Source organism: Parus major, chromosome 2 (assembly GCF_001522545.3).
Source record: "Parus major isolate Abel chromosome 2, Parus_major1.1, whole genome shotgun sequence".
Lineage (NCBI taxonomy): Eukaryota > Metazoa > Chordata > Aves > Passeriformes > Paridae > Parus > Parus major.
The window spans coordinates 115,527,354-115,545,484 of record NC_031769.1 but is presented as its reverse complement, the minus strand read 5'-3'; the positions used below and the strand labels follow the sequence as shown (position 1 = coordinate 115,545,484).

The window sequence follows — 18,131 nt, the reverse complement described above, 5'->3', positions numbered from 1 at the left end:
CACCAACCATCCTGTACATCTCAGCATAGCTGGCTGTGATTTATGTTATTCTTCAGCAATGCAATTCAAACTAAGTATGTCTGATGATACATTTTCTTCCTTTATAGGTCTCTATATTTTTCTGTTCCTCATTTTAATGAAAATACTAACATTTTAGTGAGAATACTAATATTTGGAAGTTGTATTTAAAAATATTTCAGACAAATAAAAATGTTTTGTTTTTTTTTCTCCTGAGGCTTGTATTTAAAGGTGCTATTGCTAGTTCTAGTCTGAGATTTCAAATACAATGAAGGGTAGCTTTCTTTCTGCATATGACCCAAGTAAATGCTAAACAATTCTACCTAAACCTTCCTAGATAATTTTTAATAAAGTGAGAAAATTAGAGATGTAGAATTGGTAAAAATTAGTCTTCACTAATTGCTTATTTTTCCTTTTCTGGCATCCTTTTTGATCTATTCCCTTTTGGTGCAGAATGTTCTGTGATCCCCCTTTATGTTACTATACTGCCTATATACAAATTAATCCTGCAAAGGAAAAATAAACCATGCATGAAAGATATTAAATGCCCAGAAACTACATCTATCAATAACATTCACACTATACTGGGAGAGAAACAAGCCACTGAGTCCTATCCACTAATCCATCCAATCTATCCACTAAAATGGCAACTCAAATAGTCTCAGGACTATTGTACAGAAGGCTGTTACAGCTTCAGTCACACCTCCACGTGATCTTCACAATAAACGTGTCCAAGTTGACTTCAAAAGAGACAGAACTCTGAATCTGCTTTTTGAAGTTATGCTTTGATCTTTTTTTTTTGGTATTCTGATTCAGGAATACACACTATGTATTAGTGTGCCTTTATATTACTGCTGAGGTTGATGCCATAAACTACAGCGTTCTTTCAAAAATGTTCAGTGCAGATGCTCAAACCGATTGGAATTGATCTATTCCACTTACAGATCATGGCTAGGTTGCAGGCTAGGTGTTTTGTTCTTTCAAGTTAGGGGTTTTTTTTTCCTACCAGTTGAGTCCCACAGGGCTCTGTTCCTGGCCTGTCTTTGTATCCATAGAATTTCTTTTGGCTTTAGTTATTTGTCAGTAAGTTCCAATTATTTATTTTTGAGGCAAGACTTGAGTATTTATAAATGCCTTGTTGTTACATACCCAAGGATATCACAGCTGCTTTTTCTAACCTTAACTAAGTTATTTTAGTATGAGAAAGGAATGTTCCCTATTTTTAAAATTAATGCTGAACCTGTTCAACCCTAATGCATAATTAAAGATAAAATTCCTAGAGAAAAGTATTTGCAAGATCAAATACATGACATACTAGAACACCTGACATTTGGAGGAAAGGATTTCTATGTATTGAAGGAAGTTCACATCATCCACTCACAATGGAACATTAATTTTATTTTAAAAAAGTAGGTTACAGGACTGGAGGGATTCTTCTTATCACTGATTCTGGATTTCCCCAGCTTCCCCACCTTCCTAGGGATGAAAGGCTGCTTTCTGAAATTTGCTACGATCATCCTCTGTGACATGATATTTGCTTCATGTGTTTGTATCTTTACTTGTCTCATAAAAAGTGAAGTGAACCAAGGACCTTTAGAGAGTGTCTGTGCTCATGGCACAGCACAGGGTGCAAGCCAGAGAGGGAAGGAGCTGCCAGCTCCTCAAGCTGCTCCTCAGGCAGAGACTGCAGTGGGGAGCAGCAAACCAGGCAGCCTTAGGGACAATGGAAAGGACTTGGGAGGCCAAGAAGGATACCTGCAAATCAAGAAGCCAGAGACTTGGCTGAGACTCAAATGACCTTCCAACTGCATAGACATAGAAAACAATGAAGGAAATGTTGTAAGCCTCTCATTTCTATTCTGTATGATCCAGCAGCTTTGAGTTTTCCATTTAAAAAGCATGCTAGTTTATAATGCATTTAATTCTGCTTTTTATGAGTTTTGTGTTGTGGTATCTTTGGGAAGTTTTCTATAAAGGGAAATTTCTATTTCTAATGCACATCTGCTTCAAAGGTCTGGCTGACTAAAGCTCTGTCACATTCAGCCCATGTTGCCATTTTTCCTTCCTTTATTACTCCTTTTTATTTGCTTTAAAATCTTCTTAATATGCTTTCCTGTTAACATCTTTTGTTGTCAATCAGGGAAGTCCTTCCCTGGCGCTTCCTTTATTAGTAGCTGATTTTTCTGGGATCCAGGTACAGAACTACCATCTTTACCTGAAACAACTTGATATCCTGAACTTGCTATAGATGCTAAGACTTGTACTTCCAGTAGCCTGAGAGGTCAGGAGTCAGATTTTGCAAAAGAGTACTGATCTGATGCTATTTTCCACTTTGTGATATCAAACCCATTAACAGTATTGAACATTTTTTTCCATTTCAGATGAAGCCATTTCCATTTCATCATCCTCCTTTTCTTTTACCATCCTGCCTTTTCCCTCATGATTATGAGTGACATTTTGAGTAGAAATCCTGCTTCACCACAGGACATTTGCTCCTTTGTGTGAGGCATTGTGTGCATTCCCCACCCTGCATCTACACTCACAGCTACGCCTCCCTTATGGGAGGTCTGCTTCAATCCTTGAGGCGGCAGACCCCAAAGTTTTCTACCACAAACCTCCCAGGGTTTTAGTGTCTTTAGATCCAAACTACTTTTTTTCCTCTGCTAAGCAGGCAAAGTTTCCTCCAGCACTGATGGAGCCCTCCTCTCATCCCAGCAGAACATCCTTCCCAGCAGAAACCTGTGGTCCTACTGTGCCTTCTCTGAATCAAAATCTACAGATAGGAAACAGAATCCCTCCAGTGATCTTCAGATTTTCAATACCTTCCTTTTAAATTTTTATCTCTGTGAATGAGTACTAATCTTCTGTTTCTTTTTGCTTTTAGTTTTTCAACATGAGGAAACCAGCAAAAGAATCTTTTCTCAGTATCATGTGAGCCTTTTACAGCCTCTGTAAATGCACTATCATCTTCTTCTATGGTACCCTCATCCTACCCAAGAATATATGACCATCCAGCATTTTAGAGACATTGTGGATATATCTGCTAAGTTTGCTACTTAATCACATCCAAGTGCATCCGTGAGTACCATCTGTCCCTGTGTTTCTCTGCAAATAGGAAATCTACTGCTTTTCATACTTTTATCGCTTTTTTTCCTGCTCTATCTTCACATTCAAGTCAACTTGAAAGTCTTAATATCTCATATTATGTAATAATATTCATTACATATATACATATACATATACATATACATATACATATACATATACATATACATATACATATACATATAAATATACATATACATATACATATACATATACATAATATGATATTATAATATCATCTCTTAATACTGCTTTTGGTATTACCATCTCTGTCACCAACTCAAATTAGCTTCTTAACACCCCAAGACATAAAATGATTACTTTTTCAGCTTTGAAAATAGAGCTGAGAAGGTAGAGTATTATAAAGTGGGAGCTTAGCTTACAATAACCAGTGGTCTTGGAAATATCACATGTGTTGGCTAGGAAAACAGTTTTCTCATTGTTAGAAAGTGGCATCATTCCATATCAGGAGAAAGATGAATGTCTGAGTAGAGTCTGTAACAGGATTAATACTCACTTTGAAGCCACCAGTGAATCAATCTGCTAATGAAAAAGAAAGATAATGCAATACTGCCCTCATCCATATAAAAACCTCTCCCTGAAGAGAGATGAAGTAAAAATACACTTTTCTGAAAATCTTGTAACTCTCAAACTTCAGTCCTTCAAAATAACACATTGTCATCATTAAGGAGGAAAAGAGAATGAGTAGAAATCAATGCCAAGGAATAAGAGCCGTCATATAAATGGTGAGAGTCACACATTATCACTTAATTTTGCTGTATCTAGTCTGTGATATTGAGAAAAACACAGTTGAACTGAGATTAAATTTCTGCTAGCGAAACCAACTGTATATTTACTGATCCAAGGCAAAATAATGTCAAATGAAGTTTAAAGTGAGTCCATCTATGACCCAAATCACAGAGCACTGGTAAGAGAAAGACTTGTTATGATACAGAGTTAATAAAGCACATCATCAATACAGACTAAATGCAATAAATATAATGTAGCCTTTTTGAAAAACAGCTTTTCTAGGAACAGGCAATATGTTTTATTTGACCAACTGGCCCAGCTGGAAAACCGTAACAGCTATATCTCCTGATTTATTAAGAGAACACCTCTTGCTATAAATCTTGCTTATCTTATATACTGAAACATTAAGGTTGCTGAAATAGCACAACTAGAAAATCTAAAAAGCACAACATACAGACAACAAGTCAAAGTTTAAAACAGGAGGAATTTTAAAAGGTTACTTTATGAAAGGTTGAAGTTGTGATGACATCAGAAACACAATAAAGAGAACTAAAGAAGAGGTAAGAATTTCACAGGATAAAGAAAAGTGCTTACCAACTATCAGCTAAATTATTTTCAATATTTTAATCACAGAATATTCTGAGTTGGAAGGTATCCCCAAGGATCATTGGGTCCAGCTCTTCAGTGAATGTCCCATACAGGGATAGAACCTACAACCTTGGTGTTAATTGGCACCACTCTCTCATCAACTGACTTAACAATTTCTCCTTTCTCTTGCTCTGTGACATTGGTTCTTCTAAGAAATTCTTGTGATACTTTATTTGCAAGGGTCTTTCTCTTACTTTGATCTTATCAGGAATCATTGGTTATCCCTCTCTCCTCCAAACAAAACTGACAATTTTTCTTGGTAGAAGATGCTGCTTGCTTTTATGAGATTCAGACCTGAGATTTTCAAGATGTATGAAGTGCTGGATAGTTAATTTTTGTTCAACTTTTTACATTTTTTTCACATCTTGAGAAAGTATCCATACCAAATAAAATGATCTTCAAAACTTACCTGACTATGACCTGAAATTCATGACTTGTTTCAATGTACTTTACTCACTTGTGCTGGTTAGCCATCTCTTTTTGAATTTATAGTACCTGCTTTTCTAGGTAGTTTGAATATCCTCTAAGGCTATATGTATGATTACATTGGAACCTATTAGATACAAAGGGACCCATATTTTATTTTTGTCATGGATACTCCCTTAAAACAAGAAACTAGCAGCTTTGGCTTTTCTACTTCTGTATTACAAAGCTTAGTGCAATCAGAATTGCAAGCAAACCTTATCTTCAGGAAAAATCTGGCAGTCTCTCAGCTCAGGTAGCCTGCATGGATCTGTTTTAATTTTTAAAGAAGGGAGGGCTTTTCCTTCTTCTGAGATGAAACCTCACCATCTCTCTTGCAGGCAAGGCATGCACATAAAGGAAAAGGCATTGAGGTCTCTGACCACTTAAACTGCTAGTTCATCTCTAAGTCAGTCGGGTCTGCCAAACAGGTTGAGTTACACATCAAATCAGGGAAGCCGTGGGTATAGTTATCTCAACTATGCCTCTTCATTGCTCACTGAATGCCCAGATTCCTTATCAGCATATCATAAAGACACTTTACAGACCAGTGCAGAGCCTGACTAATCCTGTGCCCCGCTTGGCTCAGCACACCCCGCCATTATGGGGGCACATCATTTGCTCCAGGCTTGCACTTCCCACACCAAAGGCAGCTGTTATTACAAGACAGAGCTCTTAGACATGATTTGCTGACTGGGAAATTACCACTCAGGCAGAAGTAACAATGGAATGGATGTTACTTAAGCTGAGACCCAGAAATTAGGACAACCTATCTGCATGACAGTTAAGATTTGGGAGAGATGGCATTTACACAGAAGAGTGGGAGTCTGAAAAGTTTCTTTTTAAGCTCCACAAACTAAAACAGACACAAGGCTGCTGCCATTCAGAAATGAAGAAGTTAGAGGATTGCTACTGGAAGTGGAAAATGGATTTGTAAAAAGGTTTCATTTTAATGGAGCAGCTGGATGAAAGGTACAGACAGGAAGGGGCACCACTTAGGCCTGTATGTGATGTTGAGTGGAAAGCTCAAGAGAGCAACGCTGGATGCTGGAGTAAGATTGATTTAACAATAGATGCAATTTAAGTGAAAAGGCTAAGGTGCTGGCAACTGGAGAATGGGATAGCATCCATTTAAAGACAGATTTAATTTAAACAGAAAGGCCAGGGAGGTGGAAGGTGGAGACTAAAACAAAATCAATATTAAGTTAGGTTAGTAGAAACTAGAATCAAATGAGCCAGTTAAAAAAAAGGGCATATAGAGTATTTGGGAATAGGAAAGTAATACATGGATCTAAGAACTATTGAGGAAATCTCATTAAATGATATAACCCCTAAAATCAGATTTATTATTCCATTGTAATAAGAGTATTATTACAGTAGTAAACAAAGAAATCTTCAGGGAAGGTATGATCTCCAGTTTAAAGAAAACTGCATGATTATAAGTATATTTCTACTTGAAGATAATTCTCTTCTATCACAAAATCACAGACTTGTTGGGGTTGGAAGTGACCTCTGAAGATTGTGTAGTCCAAGCCTGCTGCTAAAGCAGGTTCACCTACAGCAGGTTGCTGTTGGTGACTAGTTACAGAAAGAGACTCCATGGACTCTCTGGGCAGCCTGTTCCAGCGCCCTGCCTCCCTTAAAATAAAGATTTTTTTTCCTTCATACTCAGGTGGAGCTGCCTGTGTTTGAGTTTGTACCCAATGCCCCATGTCCTGTCACTGGAGACCACGAGAAGAGTCTGGCCCCATCCTCTTGACACCGCCCTTAAGATAGCTGCATGCATTGGTAAGTTCTGCTCTCATTCATCTCTTCTGACTGAAAAGGCTCAGCTCCTGTAGCTTTTCCTCACAGGAGAGATGCTCCAGTTCCCTAATGATCTTTGTAACTCTCTACTAGTAGGGTCTTTTCTTCCTTGTCCTGAGGAGCCCAGAACTGCACACAACACTCCAGGTGTGGCCTGAGCAGGGCTGAGGAGAGGGTCAGGATCACTTCCCTTGACCTGCTGGCAGTGCCCTTCCCAATGCAGCCCAGGACACCATTGGCCTGCTTGGCCACCAGGGCACTGCTGGCTCATGGACAGATGTTGTCCCCCAGGACCCCCAGGTCCTTCTCTGCAGAGCTGCTTTCCAGCAGGTCAGCCCCAGCCTGTGCTGGTGCATGGGGTTGTTCTTCCCCAGGTGTGGGACCCTGCCTTTGCCCTTGTTGAATTTGTACATAGTTGCGCAGATGTGTGTGTGTGTATATATATATATATATATGATATGGCATATAATATTCATAGAATACCATAATATATAATCATAAATCAAATAATTTAGAAGAAGTATTTAAAGGCTATCTAGTTCAATCCTTCTTCACTGAGCAGGAACATCTTCGTCTAGATCAGACTGCTGATCTTCAGTTTTGTTTCTAGTGATGGGGCACCACCACCTCTTCCAGTGTTTCATCATCCTCATTCTGAAACATTCTTCCATATATCTAGTCTAAATTCTCTGAATCCATGGTGGAAATGCTTAACATTAGTTATATTTGTAAAATAGAAATTGATCAGGTAGTAGTGAACTAGCCTTCCCTAGCTATCAGTCTGGAAATCAATTCAAAGTTAAGTCTGTATATACCTGTGTTTGAACCACAATATGTATATATTCAACTACATACCCATCCATATGGATATACATATCCACCTACACACACATATACATATATACACTCATACATATTTATCAAAACAGGTACAATTTTCTCATGATGATATAATACCATTCTGACACATACCTCTGTTCAGAAAATTGTGTTAGTGCTTTCTGATAAAAGTACATAAAATCTATCTTGCTTTCCTTACAAATATTTCTAAATGCTTTACCTGTGCTCCTGAAGTCTCATTTAAATGGCTACATAATATATGTGCATATTTCTACAGTCAGAACTGAGAACTGTGGATAGAAGCTAATGACTGCAGCTCTGCACCTTTTGGCAGATGAACTCTCACACAATTCATTGGTATAACAGACATCTTTAAAAAATATTAAATTTTACTCTCAGACTCTTACTCAACTTTTTACAAAAAACAATAAAAAATATTGGAGAACTCCAATTTGATCAAAATGACCAAGTATCATTTCAGTGTATGAAGCAGAGGAGAATATGCCTCACCCACTGAGCTGCCTGTAGTGCCAGATACAGCTGGCTCTGGGAACTTGGCCCTTGCCCACAAAAGAACATTTCAAAACTGCACTGTGAGTTAATCACTACTGCTGTGACCTACTAATATTCTGGAGGATATCCAATAATATTATTTTTCTAAAGTGATTGAGGTGGTTCTTCTCTACTGAATTTCAGGAAGAAATTTCTGACTTGTGCTTAGGGGAGGAATTGTGGGAATGCACAGGATGTACTCTTACTATTTGAGTGATTTATCCCCTTCCTTAATGAAAAATCAATGAGCTGGTGGCTTGCATGGAAATTGTGTCTCCATACCTATTCAAGCAACCCAACATTAAGAAATTAATTCTTTACTGAGGATAGACTAAAATATTTTACTGAAGTGGTTTAGAAACTCAAGGAGGATTTCCTCAAGTTATTTGATTCACACTTTAGAGTAAGCTATGTTCAGCCAATGAAAAATTTGAGTTAGCTTATACTTCATTTAAGTGATGCCATTTCCTCACATTTTTCCTGCACCCTATCTGGACAAACCTCACATGTTGCATTCCACATGAAACATATGGTACTTTCAAGTAGGTAACTTCTGCTGCTGCTAGAAATACTCCACAGTTAAGACTCCCCTTTCCATATACTGTGCACCATCTGATATTTAAGACAATCTCTTAGAACAGTGTTCTGCAACAGTCAATGGAGAACACAACTGGAAATGAAAACCATTTTGTGTATTTTGCTAGAGGAATGTAACAGTAGGCAGTTGCATGAGTAAATGTATATATATTTTAGATTTGCTTTCCTGTAAGAGATTATTCATCCATGAATAATCCAGAAATAAAAGAAGGGGGGGATCATGCCTTTGCTGCAATTTTTTGCCAATAGCTTATCTAGAATCAAGATTTTTTTCCCCTAACATTTATATTTATATTGTTTAATTGCTTTTCTTTTACACCACCTCAAAGATTTTACCCTTGGTTGTGTGCATTATATCTATGCATCTGTCTCCATAGGAACTAGAACAAATGCTTTCTGATGTAATATATAATAACTGAATGCAAAAAAAAAAAAAAAAAAAAAAAGAGAACAAATTGAAATAGTATCTAGAGGTAATTTAAATAGTGTAAGATCCCTGCAGTATTTCTTCCTTTATTAAATGCTTCAGAATTCATTTTGTTAGTGTAGGAATGAGCATGCATTTTCAGGTAATTCACATACTAAGGCTAACAATAAATAAAGAGGACTCCAAAGGACTGTAGGACCATATAATGTTGTTAAATCATAAAGTGTTGTTAGAACAGAGGTTTATCCTTTATATTTCCACTGCAGGAGAAAGCGGAGTCAGGTGTAATTAGGGTAGTAAACAGATGAGTCTTTATCTAATCAACAAACTGCAGCTGGACAGACCTCTAGAGTCTACAGAAACTGCAGCTTGACATTTGTCTCCATTAAATGTCTGGTGGGGTTGTCCTGGGCCACAGCTGAACTGAGGAATCCTCCTGGATATGCCTGGTGACATTTCTGGCCACACCACAACCCCTCCTTCAGTTCATGGTGGGCATCTGCAGGATGACAACAGAGGCTGCTAGCAGGGAATGAGCCACCCTGAAATGTGGGCAGCACCTCAGTGCCAGGAGCAACAGGAACCACTTGTGGCACGGGCTGGGCTCCCTTGGCTTTCCAGATATCACAGACCTCCTTTGAGGACAGGTATGTTGGACACTTCATCTCTGCAGGAGGCCACTTTTTATTTTTAGAAAACTGTTCAGTTGAATTACAGAATACATCTGGTTATGAATCCACTACTATTCTATGCCTAGCAATGTGTATACCTGGCAAAAATACCTGATACTGTTGTTTTTCCAAAACAGGTGAGTCAAAATTCTGGGGTTTTGGGTTTCTTGTCCAGGTGAAGAGAAAAGTGGGAACTGCTTTCAAGCCTTCTAAGAATCCCAGTAGTCACTCCTGTTATCCAGAAGCACTGAAGTCAGGAGAATTCTGTCAACATGGCAGCTTATAGTGCTGTTCCACTGCCAAGCAGTAAAGCTTACTGTCATTTTAAAAGCCTGTGTCAAGCGTATTCAACCACTGGTGTGGAACAACACATTTTATTTCAAGTCATTATGGCTGAAAGGTGAGAGTGCTAAAGCCCAGTGATGACCTGTGCTGCTGTTTGGCAAGTTTTGTTCAGTCCTCATTTTCAAGGAGGTAATTTAGGACAGCTGTTGACTAAGGAGGTTTGATTCTTGCATTGCCCAACAGAAGAGTAGTGCAGAATCCTCCTTCTTGGTGATCTTTGATATCAAACACTTTATCACAAAAATTCTCAGAAGGTAAATGGACACAACTGCATATACAACTGCAATTAACATAAAGATAGTAGTAGTTGGTTCCCAAAAACCCCTTAGTTAAGGAAATTTGGGTGCTTATATATAAAGGTAATCAAATATTTTAATATTAGTATATTTAGTATAGTGCTTTTTAATATTACTATTATTGCTAGCCAGTTCTTCATTCACTTTGCAAAAAAATAGCATATTTATAAGAAATTTATCACTGCTGGACCTACAGTGTAACTATAAATATTAAATTAAATGTGATATAAAATTCTTTCTCTCGTTTGATTACTGACAACAGATGCTCAATGGTGTGAATGAATGTAATGCCATATGTCAGATAAGGCAATGCAGTATTTTTTCAGTGGAAGTAATAATGTATCTTGCTTTACTTAATATCTTTCTAATGATAGCATATGGAGGGTCATATTGGTACCACAATATGGGGAAACTTGTAATTTGTAAAAACAAATTCATCTTCCTTCTGCTCTGAAAGTACAGCTGGGCTCTGAACACAACTAGCATAGAGGACAGACAAAAAAGAAATGTTTTTTTCCTTATTAATTTTGCTCTTGTGTTTTCATTTAGGGGATAAATCTTCATGGTGAATGGAAGCCCTTTCCTTTATTTTTGTTCCTGACCAAAAGAGGTTTAAGTTTCATTTGGCCTTTTTGGCATTTCAGCCTCATTTTTACAAAAATGCTGGAATCACACCTATAGCTTTGTGACAAACATTCCATTTTGATTTCACTGTTATTTCCTCATGCAATTTGTTTATAAATCAGTTTCCACTACACAAAATCTAGCACAGTACAGAACTATCATTTCTGACATGTGTCAGTGTCACATTAATGAACTAGCATCTAGCAGCAATAGTGCTATCAACTGTTTCTCAAAAAACTCCAGAATCTATTTAGAAATTTAATCATTATTTTAGCAATGTATTTTGCCTAGTCTCCAGACTCCACTGAATTAAAACAGTAATTCTGACAAGGTGGAAATCAGTTTCTGAGTTCATTTTTAGGAGAAAATGATTCACAAACAGGATAGTGACAGGCTTTTATGATCACAGGTTTCACATATTCTACTCCTTTTAAAGGGCTTATAGAGATTGATAGATCTACAAAGAAAGAAATGAAAAAATGAAGGGAAGAGATATAAATAGACATTTTCATTAGGATGAATGATGGAAGGTATTAACCCCACTACCATAGTGTGCCTTTTACATGTCTTTTTTTATTTTTTTCATTCCTTTTGACCTCTTACTATCTTCCTTCTAAGTAAAAGTTAACTACAGTATGAAATGTAGGTAAGGTGAGCAATATCTGGAAATAAATGTTTCCTCAAGCATTATTACTGTTCAGAAAAGTGTCCATCAGCTGAAATGTCAGGCTCAAAATCCATTTAAGCACTGCACAGAGGCTAAACAGGCAGCTATTATTAATTTTTAAGTCTGCCTGATGGGTTTAAACCAAGAACTGGGGTTAACTCGATATACTGAATATTGCAGAGTGTATTTAATTAGTGGGGCTCTGACACTCAGATGGCTGAGGATTTATTCTCTGCAAACTACTGCTAAAATATGATGGAATAGATGCATCTACCTAAGAAAAAGATCTGCTGTGTCATATCAAAATGTATAAAATTGGCCTTACTTGCAGGTTTCTGGACTTTTATCCTGATGTAAATACTGTCTGCTTTCAATCTGTTTTGAAGCACCACTGTACTTAGATCTAGAATAATTTTCTGTTCATTATGCTGCAAGTTAGCAATGTGAATTTCTCCAGAATAAATCCTGTTCTTCTCAGCTAATGATCAAACCAAAACATTTTCTCACTGTGCCTTAAGCAGATGTTTCTTTATTCAAAACTTATCTGTGGGGTTCCTAAGAAGGGATTAACATCTGTCTATATTGTATTTATCTATATGCACAGAGGGCTCTAAAACACAAACGGGCACTAAGACACAAAGTAAGGTATTTGTTTTTGATACAATTCAGAATCTTAGAAGGCAATAAAAAAGTAACAAATCAGAAATTGTTTTGTTCCAATGGTTGTAAAACCTCCTAGCTGCACCTATGCTGCTTCTTTGCTCCTCTTTTTCCTTCTTTTCTGCACTGCTCTTGCTCCTGCCCCATGTCATTCTCTCCCAACCAAAAAAACCCATTCACCTGAGAGTAGAAGATCAAACGTAAAGATACAAGTGAAATGGGAAATTTGTCCATTCCTAACAAAGGACAGTACACCATATTTTCCAGACAAGTGAGGCGATTTTCACTTGTAACAGAAGAACAAATTGTCATTGACAGCTCTGAAAGACAAGCAGAAAAAGATGAAAACCCTCCCATGAGGGCTTGCATATGTAAACCACATATGCTCTGTAGCACATGACTGCAGCTTCCATGAACGTGTATTCTTTGCTGGGAGTTTTGTCTCTCACACACACCTAAAACAAGGTGTGTGAAGCACACTATAAAGGGCTTAACAAACCCAACAATAATATAACATATTTGTGTAAAAAGGGAAGAGTCTGTCTTCCCAGGTACAGATGCATCTGTTTGCATGTGGATGTGCATGTGACACATAATCATTCTTCAAAGGCACTGGAGTTTGTGCCTTCCTCATCAGCCTGCAGGCCTCCCCTAACACCTGATGTAGCCTCCCTGTTCTGGGCATCTAGTTAGTAACTGTCTCATGAACAAAGTTTCCAGCTATCCCTATGAAGCCCTGGCTACTGCCGGGACTCATGTAGCCTTGTGGAGAGTAGTAGTATCTGCATTTCACTGAGCAAAGGCTGTGTTTATACATCCCACCACACAGCCATGGTGCTGCTGTGCCATCTGCTGATACCCTGTGCTTCCAGCTCCTGCCTAACTGGAAGTTTCCAGCTTTCCCAGGAAGCATTTTCTGGGCTTTTCCTCCTTGAGCCCTACATATTATGCCTCTTCTCCAAGTGTTGATATTTCTCCTTTGCAGCACCCATCTTTATCCAGGCTCCTTTTGCCTTTCCACAGTACACTGTGTGCACACATGCTCATGGCTCCTTACCACTCAGTTTTATCTGAGAATCTCATTGATATTTTCTTCCTAATAAAAGTCTTTAAATGAAAGCGTTAAAATAGATTTGATACTAATGTCTGTTGTATTAGGACGGAGAACTGAACATTGCACCATTTTTAGCAATGGAAAAATATTTTGTTTATAGCTCTTCACACTCTTTTCAATGAAACAATCTGCTTTTCCATCACAGACATGAAATACTTGAATTATGTTTTCAATAAGATTTTCCAGGTATTATCAAATACTTTCCTATAGACTAAATTAATTTTTCCTATGATATTCACCCAGTAGACCTATTCTGTGAAGAAACAAAACAACTGTGTAAAGATATATGAATAAAAGTTTATAAATAAATATTTGCATGTTATTTATCCTATAACCATAAAATACTGTTGACATTCATTCTTCTTTTTCCCCTAGAGAGAGCTATTTTACTGTTTACCTCCTTATAAATGAGTGGAAGTAATTTAAATGATCACAAATTGTCCCTTTTTAAATTTGTTCTTGTATTTGCTCCTCTGCTCATCCAATATTTTTCCATTCTCTCTACTGCTTTTACCAATGGCTATATGCATAACATCCTCAGGCAATTCCCACAACCACTTTTCACACAGCATCCTACCAAAATGTTCAGCATATTCAGATTTTTCCAATACCCTCTTAATGACTTTTTGAGAAATACTTTCTTAAGGTGTGCACTTTCAGAACAATATGAGTATGTACATAAGGGTTTCATTGACAAAATGAAGTTATGAATATAGGGTCAGCATTTTAAATACAGGTGCCTTTGAGCATAGATCAGGTTCACCTAATTATTGATCAGAGTGATACTGCACACTATAAATGGCTCTGTCTGTCCTCTCCAATAATTTTACTGTTGACAAACAAGTTGTGGAAAAACAGTTTAAGAGGCTTCAGGAACTTTGATTCAAATGTAAATTTACATACATAAAGACATACATATATATCTATACGTATGCCACATGGATGACATAATTTTCATCACTGTGACTCATGTAAGAGGTTCACAAATCCCTATGAAGAAGTTCAGAAAGTGCAATCCTACCTCGACAATTTGTTAGTACCTAAATAAGTATGTCTTCAAGCATAATTGGGTGTGTACATGAATGCCAAGTTCTGCCATTTTTCAAACTTTGTTCTTTGCCTTGGTAGTTCAATGCAAGACTAAGTCTCAGCCCAGGTACCTTGGCTCCAGAGATGGTGAGGTGTGTATCAGTACTTACAGCTGTCCTCCTCCTCCATGAAAATACTGATCACATAACAGGCATACACAAATCCAACCAGCTGTGTGAAAAAAGAGGAAAAGCCAACATTAGAACACATTGAATACATACAGAGCTTTTACTACAATGATATGCAGGTATCACTGCTAAATTTTTAAGATACTTACTTTTTCCTATTACTGTTTCCCACATTTACAGATTTCAGTGCAAATGGTCACAAACAGCTAAAATAATTTTCTTTCTTTTGCTCAAGTTGCATAACATATATTTTATATATAAATATTTATTTTATAGTTTAAAATATTTCCTAGTCCCAGTGGGATCGATATTGATGAATACTGCTATTAATACTTGTGGGAAATATCTGTACCCTGATGTTCAGCTATTTACATTTCTTTGTTCTTCAATACCTCTGTTCTCACACAGCTTTTCCCACATGGATGCAGGCCCCCTATGCACCTCTATGCTTACTAAAATGTCAAAATATTTATTGACTGCTACAGAATTAAGTCATAGTAACACTTCTATGGAATCCACAAGAGTTGTCTTTTGGTGCTGCATGAAGTGTCCCAGTGAAGAACTCTTAGGCAAAATTTTAAATTGATAGGTGAATTGTCACCATCCAACTGGACAGTAAAACTGGGTTATGATTCATTGACATCAGGAAACACCTTACCAATAGTTCATATTAACTATGCAGGAAATGAACAGTAGCATTTCTCCAAAGAACAACAACAGTCAAACCATGCCATTATTTTAACAGCAGCCCCCACAAAAACATCCTCCTTAACCCAGAACTGTGTCACTTGTGCCACCAAAAGGAAGGGATTGAGATCTTTAGTATCAAGAAATAGAAATGCCACTCATTCCTTATCCATATAGACAAAATGTTTTCTTATGGCCATGACCAAAGATGAAGAAAATCCCACTGGGCAAGGAAACCTATTAAACTGCACAGCCAGACATGTCCAGTCTTGAGAAAATATTGTTTGTGCAGCTGTACACAATTCATGCTATCTGAAAGCCTTGAAAAGACTCTTCATGAGAGATTTCAAAAATAGCCCAGAGATTAGTTTTAAGAACACTCCTTTTTCTCTGGTCCATTCAAAAAATCTAATTAAAATAGTTATTCTAAGGATGTCACGGATCAGCCATCTGAGAAAGAGGTAATTTAATAGTATCTAGACAGGTATAAGCTCCTTCAGAAGCAGAGAAATCATTCCAACCTGCTTTCTGGTTGGGCTGCACGAGGAGCTTTACAAGCAGCTCCAAAAGCCTCTCTGCAGACAAAAAAGCTTGTCCACACAAGGGAATTCAGGGAATGCAAGATGAATTAACTAAAGCTGTGAAATCAATGCACATAAGATAAAGTACATTAAATCCCTGTGTGGCCTTCCCCATTCAGAAATAAAGTGGCCCTAGTTCACTGCAGTTTAATCCTTCTCCAAGGGATTAATCTTCCCACAGAGAATTAATCTACAGTATGCTGAAGCTGAGCTACTTGTGAGTGAGGGCTGTCACAGCACTGTGGCACTGTCCCACTGGAGCTTCCTCTCCATGGCATCCACCTCACTGGTGTTTTGACGAAGTGACTTTAATCCAACTTTTCTCTCATTCTGAGCAGACTACAGCATCAGCAGCTTCCCTGACTGCTTTTTGGTGTCCAGTTTATGCGTGGTATTGCCACACTCTCTCTCAGGTGAGCAGCACTTTGTGCATCAGCACTTTGTTGCACTGATGCTCTGAGGCAATGCAATCCAGATCTGCAGGAGGCGCTTGCTGGATGTGGCCAGGACAGATCCATGCCTGAGCTGCCCATCCCCATGTGCCTGGTGCCAGGGAGGCTGCAGCAGGACGGACCCACAGACACGCAGGGCTGGCTGGGTCACTGCGTGCTCGCTTCACCTGCTGAGAGTTGTGTGGGTCACCTGGAGAAGTCCAGCCCCTGCTATTAATGACAATGGGATCTAACAGCCCTGCTGCCAGCACATCCAGGGCCAGCATTCACTTACAGACTCCTTGACAGCTTAAGCACATTTTTTCCTTAAACTTCACAATTTAGAGCACCTTTCAGGGATGACAACTAAGACAATAAAATATAAAGGCTTCCAAGAGATCAAAAGACAAATCCTGAGATGCAGTGCTTGTGCCACCTGAAGGTTACATATAATTAAAAAAATATTGCCTTTGTACCACAGAAAAAGGGTGATTTTTCATGACAGGACGTCAACTGTTTATTTTCAAGGTTTCCTGATCACCATTTGTGTTGTGCAATTTGACTGTATAAGTCACTTGGGTTTGTTTCCTTTTCTTAAACATGACTAAAATATTTTAAAGAGTAAAACTGCTGAACAAATAATGAAAATGATAGAAGTGAATTGTAGTACAGACTGTGGGTTAAGTGTTTGTGAAGGAAGATCAAATTCTATAGTTATTCACTCTTTCCCCATCATGCAATTATTTTTTCTTATTAGTAGTATTCTGTATTAAATTAATTTTATTTTTATAAACGCAATTCTTTCTTGATATGTACATGTGTGCTCTATATCCATGCATATTATATAAAATATGTCTCTGTAAGTGCTTCCAGCAGATTTCTCAAATATCAAAGATGTTGGACAAGTGGATAAAGCACAGCAAGACTTCCACTCTAACAAGTAATAAATGACCTGACACAGAGAAAGCAATAGGCAAAAGTGCTCAAAAAAGTCTTCCAAAAATGTGGGTCATGACAAGCCTGAGTTTTAACAGTCTTAAGAGCTTTCATCCTGCTCTTCCAGTAGACCTTCTCCTTAATCTTTTCCCACTCACTTCAATGCTTCAAACACACTTTGCCTAATCTATGACCTTCTTTAAAAATCAGCAGCCTTTCTCTACTTCTCAGAAATATGTTTCTTTATATTCCTCAGCATTAGAAATCACTGGTAGCTGTTGTATTTATGATGTATAGTTTAAAACACACCATTTTCCCCATCTGTTTAGTTATTAATACCAGGAGAAATAATATATATATAAATAATATATATATATATATATATATTCACCCTCTTTCAATTTTGTGGTCTTTTCAAGGGGGAAAAAAAAAAAAAGAGGTGACTAACCATAACCCTCCATAATCCAATAATATCTTTCTGTAGTTAAATGTCAGAATGCATGTTTCTGATGGAATAAAGCAACAAGGAGAAAAAAGAGCCCTTTAGCATCAATTGTCAGGTGTTGCTGCTCGGGGGGCAAGCAAGGCTTACCTTGTGACTAACAAACAAGTAGTTATAGTTGGATACCTGATATCTACAGCACCATTAACTAGAAGGGATGAAGTGGGAATATACCCTTTGACAGATGAGACCTGT

At 37.7% G+C, this 18,131-nt stretch overlaps 1 protein-coding gene across 3 annotated transcripts in view; it reads right to left on the bottom strand.

Annotated features, from left to right (window-relative positions):
- The window catches only part of NKAIN3 (sodium/potassium transporting ATPase interacting 3), a 335,000-nt gene that overhangs the window by 10,432 nt on the left and 306,437 nt on the right, over positions 1-18,131 (bottom strand). For 2 of the 3 annotated variants that reach the window (XM_015648869.2, XM_015648887.2), the window contains exon 5: positions 14,782-14,842. In XM_015648869.2, the coding sequence (XP_015504355.1) occupies positions 14,782-14,842 (61 nt within the window). Of the gene's footprint in view, positions 1-14,742; positions 14,843-18,131 lie in introns of all 3 variants that reach the window. The other variant, XM_015648896.3, reaches the window with a different exon arrangement.